Source organism: Brassica rapa, chromosome A06 (assembly GCF_000309985.2).
Source record: "Brassica rapa cultivar Chiifu-401-42 chromosome A06, CAAS_Brap_v3.01, whole genome shotgun sequence".
NCBI lineage: Eukaryota > Viridiplantae > Streptophyta > Magnoliopsida > Brassicales > Brassicaceae > Brassica > Brassica rapa.
Genome location: NC_024800.2, coordinates 1667378 through 1679746, shown reverse-complemented (window position 1 = coordinate 1679746; position 12369 = coordinate 1667378). Strand labels below are relative to the sequence as shown.

The following is a 12369-nucleotide window of genomic DNA, read 5'->3' as shown; positions in this document are numbered from 1 at the left end:
TCAAGACAACTTTTAAAAAAATCTGAATATTTTTCCAGCTTTGTTCAAGGAAAGTTAACTTTTTTAACGAGAAGATATATCTGACAAATAGAAAAAATCTCATTAACAAGGAAGACTTGCCACTAACAGTTTCTGGTGTAATTAATTACTCTGTCAAAAACTAGAAACAAGAACAACAAAGGAAATACGAAATTGTTATATGATAACATTATCTTCCTGCATATCCGAGAGATTAGCCGCGTCCAGGGGACTTTATTTTTAGGTTACCAAAAAAATGTTATAATGCTCATGTAAATAAATAAACTTTCAAATGTTTTTTTGTCTAACTGTTAAACTTTAAGAAATTTCACAGCAATGGAGGTTAACAGTTAAATTTCTTTGTTCAAAATAGTTTTTTTCCTTAGATGTAATGTAACTAATAAGAAATTTTATCCACGCTAAGTAATCTAGATCTCGACCCGATTAATCTAGTGGTAAAATTTAGTGTTAAGTAATCTAGATTCGAAAACATCCCACTATATTATATTGTTTGACTATGTGGATATGGACTCATTAATTACGGTTCATTTGAATATCCAGAAAAAATCTATTGTTGGACCGTATCTCTTATTGAAAATTAATCTTGACCGTTCTATTGGACGGGTATATAACAATAATTATATAAGTTTCGCTATTAATTGTCTAAATTAAGACCCAAAAAAAAACTTAGACTCCTGTTTTGTCTTAACTCTCAAGTAAAACTAATTTTCTACCAAGCAAAATAAATCTGACAAAAAGAAAATCATTCAAAAGGGAAACATACCATAAACAGACTCTGGTGTAATTAATTACTCTGTCAAAAAAAACTAGAAAGAAAAACCATAAAAGGAAACTGTAAGTCTGTAACATTCCAAACAAATCACCAACGATACAACAGAGAACCATAATACTGATTTTTTCCCCTCAAATCTCTCCTTCAAATATATTTTTCTTGTTGCTTCTGTCTCTCTTGTATTTGTTTTCTTTTTGTGTTTCTTTTAGCGATGAATAGCCTCAATGAAGCCAAGACCATGACGGAAACTTCAGGCTCAAGTAACTCTGTCTTGTGTCTAGCAAACCCCATGGAGCAGCCTCACGTGTCCACGACCACAAGAAGTGTCTTGTCCAACACAAAATACAAAGGTGTTGTTCAACAACCGAACGGTCACTGGGGCGCTCAGATATACTCTGAGCATCGAAGGATCTGGCTTGGAACGTTCAAGTCCGCCGCTGAAGCCGCTGCTTCTTACGATAGCGCATCTATCAAACTCCGAGGTATTGATGCTAACTCGTACCGGAACTTCCCTTGGTGTGAAATCACAACCCATGAACCGGCCTTTCAAGCCAACTACACAACAGAAGCTGTGCTGAACATGATCAAAGACTGTTCTTACCAACACAAGTTCATGGAGTATCTCAGAAGAAGATCTCAGCTGGTGGACTTCGCCAACATCAACATCGTGGCGGCGGCATCAAAACAGAGCCGAGGAGGGAGAGGAGTGCAAGAGCCTTTCTCTTGCACGCCGCTTTTTAGCAAGGAACTGACGCCGAGCGATGTTGGGAAACTCAACAGGCTTGTGATACCAAAGAAGCATGCGGTGAAGCATTTGCCATTCATAAGCGACGGTCAGAAAGAGAGGGAAGAAGGCGAAATAGGAGGAGCTCTAGACGACGTTGAGGTTGTGTTTTATGACAGGGCGATGAGACAATGGAAGTTTAGGTATTGCTACTGGAGAAGTAGCCAGAGCTTTGTCTTCACCAGAGGATGGAATGGTTTCGTCAGGGAGAAGAGACTCAAGGAGAAAGATGCGATAGTCTTTTACCATTGTGATGTCCCGACCAATGTTATGACATTACAAGGTCAAAACAACAGCTTCTTGATGATTGATGTTGATTACTTTACTGACAAGGGTCCCGTGGCTCCCAAGGAAGTAGACAAGATGGTTCACAACACTTCCGAGGAAGAAATGAAAACAGAAACCAAAGGAGGGTTTATGCTGTTTGGTGTTAGGATTCAATAGCTATTTTCATATTAGGTGATTTTTATATTTTAAAAAAAAAACTTAACTAGAGTATGGTTTTGATTTGTATTAAGTAGCCTTAAGATTTGCAAACTTGGGATTTGATTTTGATTTTGATATTTGACATTAATTAGATTAATGTCTCTCTTGATCAAACTTAAAAAGGGTTAACAGTTAAAACAAAACCTACCATGAATATATCAATCCTAAAGAAGACATCAAGTTGAATGTCAGAAAATCAAACAGCAAAATGAGTTTTAGATCACTAGTACTACTCTATATACTCCCTACAATGAGACTCATCTTCTCAGGTGAGTTTGCGCTTACATCTCCTCCGAGTTCCATCGCCCTCAACGTCAGGAGAATCTTCTACAACAGTGTCTTCTTGTACAACCAAACCTCTGTTTCTCGAGAGTTTTCTTATCGGTGTTGTCTGAGAATCTTGAGGGAAGTCAGAGGGACCAGAAGATGAAGCGACTGCAGTTTCCCTGTGTGGCATTAGCTCTTCCCCCATCGGCACCATTTCAGACATCAGCTGTTACCACAAATACAAGACATCTTCAGGATAATAATCTACACCAATAGAGAGTATGAGTGAGATTCTACTTAGTTACCTTCCAGTCTTTGAAATCGAATCTAAACACAAAGTGGTTGTAAGTGACTTCCCCAGACGCCACCAGGTTCGCAGCCGGTGCGTTTCTCGGCACTGAAGAGACAGATTAGGAGATCAAGATGTGAGTGGAATGAATTGAATATCCAAACAAAGACATTAAGACGATGTAAATGTGATCTTACAGGCAAAATGTGAGCCATTCTTGTCAACAATGATCTCTACTCGTCCGTCTTTGGACAAGAAAGATAGAGCAAACAAATTCTCTACAGTCTGCGCAAATGATCTTCTGTTGAGCACCAGATTCTCAAGCCTCACGCGCTTCTTTTGCCGTAAGACGTTAAACATTATCGCCATGTTCTTGTCTGTATCAGTTTTCTCTTCTGATTGGGTATCGTCTACCTGGCGATCACAATAAACTACAATCAGCTCTTTTGGTTCTTATCTAAATTCAAACTACATTACAATCAACAAGTTTCATACAAAGCATCACATCCTATTTCACAAGGAACCCAATCAACAGGTGAGAGATTACAAAAAATGCTCAAGACATAGACAACATTGCAGACCATGCAAATGAATCTAAAACGTCAGTGGCAGAGATATAAAGCACTCAGCATAGCCTAGGTGGGACGAGCGCAAAGTTACAGATGTGAAGTCTACAAGACACAATTGAACAATCATGTATACTAATACTGCATATTAGTTCTCATTATTGGTCAAAACCTCAAACAAAGATGGAATCTACAAAAAAAAAAACAATTCTTACCTCATCCGGACGAACGCCTTCACCAGGCTTTGTACGTTTTCTGTAGACTGCCTTTTTCCTTTCCTTCAGTTCAGTGTCCATAGGTCCCAACCTGACCACGAAACAGGCAAAAAAAAAACTACATTGTTTAATTCATGCTCAGAGCAAGTCAAAATGAAGTGGCTATTTTGAGAACTCACATTGTGGAACAACCACATGATACCAAAACAGTAGAACATACAGCAAGCCCAAGATCCTTCCATTTGATAGACACAGGGGCAGATTCATCAGTGTCAATCCTTTGAGAAGGCTGACCAAACCCATTGACCAAAGCATTAACAAACTCAGCCGGAGAAACCCCATTAACAGACTGAGACTTGACAGATGACAACATGGTGTTCGCTATATCCAGAAACGCCTCAGCATCTGCAATCTGCTCCCTAGGCTTCTGAACTGCAAGTCAATTAAAACAAAACCAAACATAAAAAAAAAAAGTCTTTTCAGCAAAACATCATTGCTAATACAATAAAAGAGTTACCTTTCTGGTGCAAATTCTCAAATTCATTGAAAATTCTGGAGAATTTGTCAGAATCAACATTCGTCAAATCATCTTTAGAATCTGCAAAACAAACGAAAAAAAAAAACTAATTGTCAAAATCAATCAATGAGCAATTAGAGAAGCTACCGTATGTAAGTACCGCTGATTTTGTTAATGAGAGCGAGATACTGAGATCTGAGAACCCTCCGATCAGATACTCCCTGTTCACGTTCCTCTTCTGCTTCCTGACTCGGCGGCTCGTCGATTCGCACGGAGGAAGCTACGCCTTTGTTCTTCTCCTTCTTCACAGCCCTAAACCGCGCGGACTCGTCGCCGTCTCTGCCACCGCTGGTTGCTTCCGATTCTCGCTTCACCGTCCTCGTCCTCCTCATGATTGATTGATTCCACAATCACCAGAGGGAAGGGGAAGCGTTCGAAGAAGGAGAAGAACAAATAAGGGAAAAGCAAACCCTAACGGCGATTTTCCCGCCGAGCCCAAAGCAAATAACAAAGCTTCCGATTCAATTTTATTGGGCCGAATGAAAAGTCGAAAGCCTGATATCTTTTTAATGCTAGGCCCATTAAAGCCCACGGGGAGTTTTGTATAAGTTAACGCTGTTTTGATCTAACGTCCCACATCGGAAGAGTTGGAGTAGTTTAGTAGAAGTTGTGTTATAAATAGAGGCTCTCACTGATCATTGCAAACCACGCAGCCATGTGGTGAACACAAAGCGAACTATTCTTTCGCCTTTTACTAAAGAATACCGTGTGTTCTCCATGCTAAGTGGCATACGCCTATTTTTGGAGGGTCCTGCTTTCGAGTGGGCCCAGCAGCTCTTAGTTTAAAAGTTTTTGTCTGGATCGACTGATAATCTTTGACTGGACTAGTTGTAACACGATTAATGGGATATTACGAATCGGAGTTGCGTTTTGGTTTCTGTTTAATCTTGTTAAATATTGTTTGAACCGTCTTACTGCCATTATCTCGGTAACATCATTTTAATCCTTTCGGCCCAAACGATTCTTACATACTACATAGTTGGGCTAGTTTTGTTAGACATAAACGGGCTTTCGAAATGTTTATGCTTTACCCATTTCGTTAATGTCAGTGTATATATAAGTGAAATATTTAACAAGAACTGTGATTGCATTAAATTAAAATGTATTTTTTCAACAATTAAAATAATTTTCTTTTTGAATAATAAATTATTTTAATAACAGACCCTACAATATATGAACTAATGGCATCTCCAACTACACTCTATTTTTCACTCTAAAATAGAGTTTAGAGTAAAAATGCTCCAATGGTACTCTATTTCTCATTCTATAATTGAAAAATAGGTTTATTCCAAATATAAAGTAACTTTTTTTTTTGTTTATCACTCAATTTTATAGTGAAAAATAGAGTGATGAACAAAAAATAAAAAAGTTACTCTATATATAGAGTAAAAAATAGGTTTACACTATTATAGAGTAGAAAATTTGTTTAATCTAAGGAATTGAATAGAATTTGTATAGAACTTTAAATTAATAAATAATTATAGCATAATTTGTTCTAATTTCCATACAAATACTGGTCTGAGTCAAAATTTTCCTATAATAATTTTTAGAATACTAATTTGTGCATATATAACGGAAAGTAATGCCATATATATTGTTATACATTCAATTATTTGAAATATTGGGCAAATATTATTAAATTACATTGAAAAATTTCCATATATATAATTTGTTTGGATACCACCTAGTCGTGGGGACGAAAATACATAAAGTTTTTCAATTTTAATTTTAATAGTTTATATCTTACAATTATATAAAACTCAAGTATTGTATATTATATATAATATTTAAACTATACGCATACATAGTACATACAAGATTAAAAAAGATTAGATTATGCATTATATTATATATAATATTTAAATTATACGCTTACATAGTACGTATACCATTAAAAAAAGAAGTTAGATTATGCATTATATTTATGTAGTAAACTATAGTTTATTAGAAATATAGCAACTTTCTACAACGTTGATCAATATATGGTCTTATTTTTTTCAAACTACGAAATATGTTATCACTCTATATAAAAACTCATATTACTCCATATAAAACTCATACACCAATATTATATTTGTAGAATATAAATCATCTAATAAGAAATATAAGAAATAGAAACTTGTTTACAATGCAATATTGATTACAATACAGTTGACTACTATTGTTAGGTTGCAAACAAAAAAAATACAGCCAAGAAAGAATGAGAAGATATAAGCATGAAAGCAATAAATACATTTTTAAAACTCGTATAAAAATAAGAGATATATGTATAATTTATCAAAACCAATTATATTATTCATAAATATGAAACTTAAATGTCCAATGACACTATATGTAATTAGTCTAGGCAAGCAAGGTTTATTCACTAAATGCTATGAGAAGAGCTCTCATGATGACACATAAGTAATGGCAATCTTGATAATAACACATGAGGCAAAGATTTATTATTTAGAATGTTCCTCAAATAATAGTAAAGAGATTAACTAGAGAAAATTAAGTAGTAAATGGCGAAATTAGATGATATACTTAAAAATTGGCTATTTTTTTTTTAACAGGAGGTTCAAAGGTGATCCGTAATCCGCACGTGGTTTCCGATTGCCAACCATCTAATCCCCCTGGCCCGGAACCAGCCGGCACTAATACCCATTACCTAAGGACCCGGCACCAACGCCGCGATAACTTTAAACTTGGGGAGGGCGTAAAGCATTCCGTGGCCACAAAGGTATTCGAACCCGGGTCCATATTGGTGTGTTAACTACCTCAAGACCACTAACCCACCACCCCGTGGTTATTAAAAAAATAAAAAATTGCTCACCAACCAACCAAGCCTAGTTTTAGATTTCAAAATTAATAGTTAAATTATGTAAATTGAACAAAATGGTCACTCCCTTACATAAGATGTTGCATATCTCAATTCCATATTTAGATAAGCTACGTTGTTCTAATTCAACAGAATCAAATCAATTCATCCGACTGATTAAAAGCAAAAACGATTCGTAAAGGGTACGTGAGTATGATAAGTTTGTCTGCGAACATTTTAGAGCAACACATTAATATGCGCATAATCGCTAAAGTAATCATTGAGCAATACCTTTTCACCTAACGAACTTTTATAGATTTAGCTGATGATTAACACTTGTATCCTCTAGAAGAAAACCAATTATGATATATCAACACTTGTCACCCCTACAACTTAGTGCACCTTCACATGACATGACTTCCCCCAAAAGAGCAAAGGAAAAAACAAACAAGAGAATGGTCCCCAACTATAATGCAGGCAGCATTTTACCCATCTTTTGGACAAGACTTATGGAGTGTGATGTATATGGTTGGTACGGCCGATTAAAAAACACAACGACTAGTATAATTTTTTTCTTTTTCTTTTACTAGTTCAAAATTATATCCTGCAGCAATATAATATTTTTTAGTTTTGTTATAGATATTTTTTAAGAAAAACCAAGTAATACGGTACTAATTTTGAAGGTACTAACTGTCCTGATTTTATCGAAAAATGTGGTTTTGTATTGGCTTGTTTTATAAGGATTTTCAGTGGATTTATCAGAACTTCTAATTTGCATATTATTGGTTTATTATTTTTTAAGAAAAATTTATCGGTAGATTCATCGAAACGATTTCTATTTTGTTTTTCTTCTTCTATGAAAAAGGATTTTTCACTATACATTATTTTCATAGAAGATGTTTTTACGACCTTGTCGCCAAACATCGATTTCAACTTTATCACTGATTTGTTATCTTGCGTAGCAGTATATGTACATGGTTAGAAGATGCAATCGAGATTACCATGTATTGTCTCGCATGTGAGAGTTTAATTTATCTCTGACATATTATATGACTAAGTTTCAGCTATCCGACTATATCGGGAATGTTCCATCGACGCATCCAAATCTTGTCTTAAATTCGTTGCCATCTTCCTTTGCAGATGTATCTTTTTAGTTTGGTTTGTTATTGTACCTTATGCTATTTATCAAAGAGGATGGATCATTCTTTTTGTATTTGTACTCAAGAAAATTAATGAATGAAAGCAAGCAAGTTGTGTTACAAGAAAATCATTTAACATCTCGAGTGAAACTTATGACCATCATGTACTTGTTCTTGTAGTGTTTGCACTATCAAAAAGGTTCTTTGGTCATGTGTTTATTGTTGCAATATTTATGAAATTTGTCTATGATCTTTGGCAAGAACTTAAGACACGTTTGTTGATGGTTCTATGTACTACTAACAAAAGAAAGTAAAATAATTACCCTGAATTATTATTATTGAGTTAACAATAAAAGAAGCTTCTCATCCTAGTACATCACTTCTCTTCTGCTTTTTCATTGAGTTTTGGGTGTAAGAACAACATACAATAGCTTTGGAGTTCGAACCATAACATGAACTTTACTTCTCCTTTTACCCCCCAACCAAAAAAGGGTTCCAACGCTTACAAACCCTTTTGTCCATCAGCCACCAAAGTTATAGCTCTGTTCATGATCTCTTCTCTACTTCGCTATGTTCGACTCTCACCAAAGACCGAACCCATACTTCTATGCACAAATCCCTCCCTGGCACTCACAAGCGCATACTTCGGCTTCTAGTTTCACGCACAAGAGCATCTACATCTTGCCCGGCTCTCTTCCAGCCCCTGACCAAATATCCAACTTTTGAGAAAGAAGAGAGCAAGAGATTAAAGAGAGAGTAGTGTGTTACATGGGAGAACATTACCTTGACTTGTTCTTGCAGGTCCTTGATGTACTGAACCGCAAGATCCAACATATCTGCTGTGTTTGTTTGCTGCATATCAATTAAAGCTTATAAATACATATTCATCAAAGAATGTCAAAAGAGAAAAATGAGAAGAAAGGAAGATCTATCTTCACCGTGTCCATGTTTGGAACAAGATCTTGCAGCTTCCTCATTCTTTCACTAATCTTTGTTCTTCTCACCTGTTCCACAAAATATATACATAATCTTACAATCATGTAACAAATATCATTGCGCATAAATAGTAGGGAAAGCATATTACTCGCTCAGCAATGCTCCTAGGATGAGTAGCGCAGCCACGTTTAGCTCTGATCTTACAAGGGATAGAATCTGAGAGCAACTGCTCAATATCTGACAAAGACTTAGGCAAACTCATGTGATGCGCTAAAGGAGGACGTCTACTAGCTGACGAATCTTCATCCTGATTAAATTAATTTCATCACACCGAATCAAGAACACCAACAGAAACAGAACATAACTCATTATTAACACATACCTTGGTTTTGTACTGATCTAAACCACCAGATTGTGTCCTTGCAATTGCCATACGCTTAGACGAAGCAGAGCCTTGGTTAAACCCACCAGAGAGCGTCCTAGGAGGCAACCTCGAGGAGAAAACGGGTTTGACATCATCAATCTCAGGGATTGAGCCCATGGAAGGAGGAGGAAGCTTGCTTCTTGGAGTAAGAGATGAAGCTTCAGTACTATTATTACTCATGTTCATCACTCCAAAACCTCCCATGTTTTTCATTACAGCTGCATATGCTGTCGTTCCGACACAAACAACAACAACAATAAACACCAGGTATGCTTATAGATTCTAAAAAAAGAAAGACTTTCCACTACCAGAAAAAGTTTCCAAATAAGGAAATAACTTTAAAAAGATTAAAAAAGGAAAGTTTTCACACGAACCTGTCTCCACGTCTATGGATGAGAATAACCCCGCCGGTGAGCTGTTATGCCGAGCGAGATTACTCGCCGGAGTCCGGTCATCTCTTGGTCTCTTGTTCTGACCTAAACTCCTCACCACCGAAGCATACCCAGTCGAAACAGGAGGAGCCATCTCACCGACCTCCATCGCCGGAATATCATCAACCACCGTCTCCTCCTCTGTCTTCACCTCCGGAGGCTTATTCTCCGTCTCGGAGAAGGTGTGGTGGAGGAAGCTGTCGACGTTGTTGCTCGTGTCGGTGGTCTGCAAGAAGCCAGACAAGATCCTCTCCGTCTCGGGGCTTGTCGGTCGATCCAAGAACTCTTCGATGGATTCTCCGAAGCTCGAGAAGTACGAGCTCGGAGCTGACTGGTACCGAACTAAACCGGAGGCTCTCGGCGGTCTCTGGTGCTGGTGATCGTGGAGAAGGAAGTGGTGTTGCTGAAACTCTGACTCCATCTTAGTAGCTTTAGAGTTCTTCTCCTCCTGTGTTATTTTCGTAAGAGGGTGACAACACCGGGCGTTTAGCTAGTTCGCCGGGAGAGTTTTTTTCCCGGCGAGAGATCTCACTGAGATAATGATGATAAATATAAAATGAAAGAGAGAGGTGAAAAGAGAACGTGAGGGAAGGTTATGTGGGAGAGAGAGAGGTGAGGAAGAAACAACAGAGGGCAGGTAGAGATTGGGATTTATTTACGTTTAGACAAAAGTGCCCTTTGTGTTGTCTGTTTATTACGAGTGGTAACCGATGATGCTGACACGTATGGGTCATGTGGGGACCATAGTTTTTAATTGTTTGTGTATTATTTTTGTATAGAATTATTATAACAGTAATATTTTTCTTTCTCTGAATAAAATAGTTTTTATGTCAATTTTTTCTTGTTTTCACTGTAGAATCGAGTTCATTTCAGATTTGAGACATGAATTTGGCGACTAAAAGTTGGAATGGGATATTCGATGTATATCTAGTCTATTATCTAGTAATATTGTCATATTAAACCAGTTGTTTCAAGGGATAATTTGATAAATACCCTATTTATGATTTCAAATTTGAAGAATACATTTTGATTTTTTTTTTTTGAAAACTGCACTTTCTTATATGTGAAAAGTCATTTATATCCAGATTTTGTTTTAAACTAAAAACTAAAAACAAAATTAAAACAATAAATGATTTGTTCTGAGATAAACACAATTATGAAATAAATACATGTTAATAATTTAATTCATGAATCACTATATGATTTTTGGATTCATGTATGTTTGGTTGTTCGTGTATTAGAATTGTTTTTAATGTTAAATACATTCGACAATTTAATGTGTAGTTGAACCACAAAAACTTAGACCACTACGTTATAAACCAGAACCTGCAGAAATCCCTATTGTTCATTCGTATAGTTTGAAAAAGTTAATATTTTATAATTCTTAAAATGATGAAACAAGCCTTGTATTCCATGAGAAGTTACAATTCATTTTGCTTGAAGGCCTTAGGGATCTTAAAGTAGATATCTGGAATTGTAACACATTCCATTGATGACTTGGTTGGAAGTGTTACGTATGTGACTTTTCATGAGTGAATTCTTCTTATGCTTTGAAATTGCTCTTGATTAGGATTCAGGGTTAACCGGTTAAGTCGTTCGGAGGTGGTGATTTGATGTTAGGTCGTGTTCGGTTTTTCTGTACAAGCATTTTTTTAATCAAAGTTTCTTTACAAGCATTTTAGTATATATGTTCGATTATTTAATTCATGAATACGTTGTGGTTATTTTGGTTCGTGTTTGTGTTGGTTTGCTTGTATGCTTATATCTGGGAGCTTTGTTTCTGTGTATAAAACAGATTTACTTTGTTTTTCGTGAATAAAACATAGCTCTTTCTTGTTTCATTAGCTGTATAGTTTTGATCAAAAGCATAGTATCCTGCAATAAATTAACAAAAAGCATAATAATTTTCAACAGATCCACCATAAAATGTCTGTTTCTCTAAGTTTTGAAAAACGTAGTTGATGTTGCTATTGAAAGAGACGATGTCGGTGATACTAGAAATGAGAATATACCATGCACAAAAAAAGAAGAAACGATAATATAGAATAATTTTAAAATAGATAGATATATATATATTGGGTAGTTTAGTCAATTTACATATACACAAGTGTAGTTTTCAAAAAAAAAAAATAATAGTGTATTTTTCAAATTAAAATCTTATATTGATGTATTTTTCCAAATTTTCCCTTGTTTCAAACGTTTTAGTAAATTAAGCAGTCTCATCAATATACATTTAGGTTAATAAATTAAGAAATGAAATGCGTATATATAAATCGGATTAGTACTTCATTATGTAGAGTCCCATTTTCTGATATATATGCTTCATACGGCTGTTATTTTAAATTTTTTGAGTTTGTATATTATGATTTGATCAATAAAGCAATTTAACAGTAAGAATAAATTAAATCTTTCTTTTAAGTAAGTAATTTAACGGTAAGAGTCTAAGAGACTTGCATAAAAAAATTCAAAAAATTATAACTTTTAATTTTATTTTATTTAAAACGTTAACTCGATAAAAAAAAAGATGTGTTATCGTAGAATTTTTCTTATATTTCTTCTATGCTGTGTTTTTTTAATTGTTTATTAGTAAGATTCCCTAAAGGTATTAAGCCTAATGTATTCAATAATTTTCTTGTTTTCAAAT

At 35.4% G+C, this 12369-nt stretch overlaps 3 protein-coding genes and 1 non-coding gene across 4 annotated transcripts; 2 read left to right on the top strand and 2 right to left on the bottom strand.

Annotated features, from left to right (window-relative positions):
- Positions 1 to 168: 168 nt before the first annotated feature.
- Positions 169 to 2172, top strand: LOC103871300 (AP2/ERF and B3 domain-containing transcription factor At1g51120). The gene has a single exon (XM_009149533.3). The coding sequence runs from the start codon at positions 1023 to 1025 to the stop codon at positions 2037 to 2039; it is 1017 nt and encodes a 338-aa protein (XP_009147781.1). The 5' UTR covers positions 169 to 1022; the 3' UTR covers positions 2040 to 2172.
- On the bottom strand, positions 2145 to 4491 carry LOC103871301 (non-structural maintenance of chromosomes element 4 homolog A). The gene is made up of 7 exons (XM_009149534.3): positions 4096 to 4491; positions 3936 to 4016; positions 3598 to 3850; positions 3419 to 3509; positions 2835 to 3051; positions 2654 to 2745; positions 2145 to 2574 (listed from the first exon to the last, which is right to left on the bottom strand). Exons 1-7 carry the CDS (start codon positions 4325 to 4327, stop codon positions 2347 to 2349), a joined length of 1194 nt encoding a protein of 397 aa, XP_009147782.1. The 5' UTR covers positions 4328 to 4491; the 3' UTR covers positions 2145 to 2346.
- Positions 4492 to 4646: 155 nt separating this feature from the next.
- LOC117126362 lies at positions 4647 to 4764 on the top strand. Its single transcript, XR_004448931.1, has one exon. It is a non-coding gene; the product is annotated as a U5 spliceosomal RNA (small nuclear RNA).
- Positions 4765 to 8240: 3476 nt separating this feature from the next.
- LOC103871298 (transcription factor bHLH122) lies at positions 8241 to 10350 on the bottom strand. Its single transcript, XM_009149532.3, has 6 exons — positions 9669 to 10350; positions 9253 to 9521; positions 9019 to 9177; positions 8873 to 8938; positions 8718 to 8786; positions 8241 to 8637 (listed from the first exon to the last, which is right to left on the bottom strand). The coding sequence occupies exons 1-6, from the start codon at positions 10144 to 10146 to the stop codon at positions 8593 to 8595; spliced, it is 1086 nt and encodes a 361-aa protein (XP_009147780.1). The 5' UTR covers positions 10147 to 10350; the 3' UTR covers positions 8241 to 8592.
- Between the last annotated feature and the right edge of the window lie 2019 nt (positions 10351 to 12369).

What these genes read in the sequence shown, in the direction of transcription:
- LOC103871300 (XM_009149533.3), top strand. Translation starts at nt 1,023, where the DNA reads ATGAATAGCCTCAATGAAGCCAAGACCATGACGGAAACTTCAGGCTCA.
- LOC103871298 (XM_009149532.3), bottom strand. Translation starts at nt 10,146, where the DNA reads ATGGAGTCAGAGTTTCAGCAACACCACTTCCTTCTCCACGATCACCAG. An exon ending in ATCCATAGACGTGGAGACAG is followed by an intron (nt 9,522 to 9,668) that starts GTTCGTGTGAAA and finishes TCGGAACGACAG; the next exon opens with CATATGCAGCTGTAATGAAA. An exon ending in ACCTGCAAGAACAAGTCAAG is followed by an intron (nt 8,638 to 8,717) that starts GTAATGTTCTCC and finishes ATATTTGGTCAG; the next exon opens with GGGCTGGAAGAGAGCCGGGC.
- LOC103871301 (XM_009149534.3), bottom strand. Translation starts at nt 4,327, where the DNA reads ATGAGGAGGACGAGGACGGTGAAGCGAGAATCGGAAGCAACCAGCGGT. An exon ending in GAATGGCTCACATTTTGCCT is followed by an intron (nt 2,746 to 2,834) that starts GTAAGATCACAT and finishes CTGTCTCTTCAG; the next exon opens with TGCCGAGAAACGCACCGGCT. An exon ending in TCGATTTCAAAGACTGGAAG is followed by an intron (nt 2,575 to 2,653) that starts GTAACTAAGTAG and finishes TTGTGGTAACAG; the next exon opens with CTGATGTCTGAAATGGTGCC.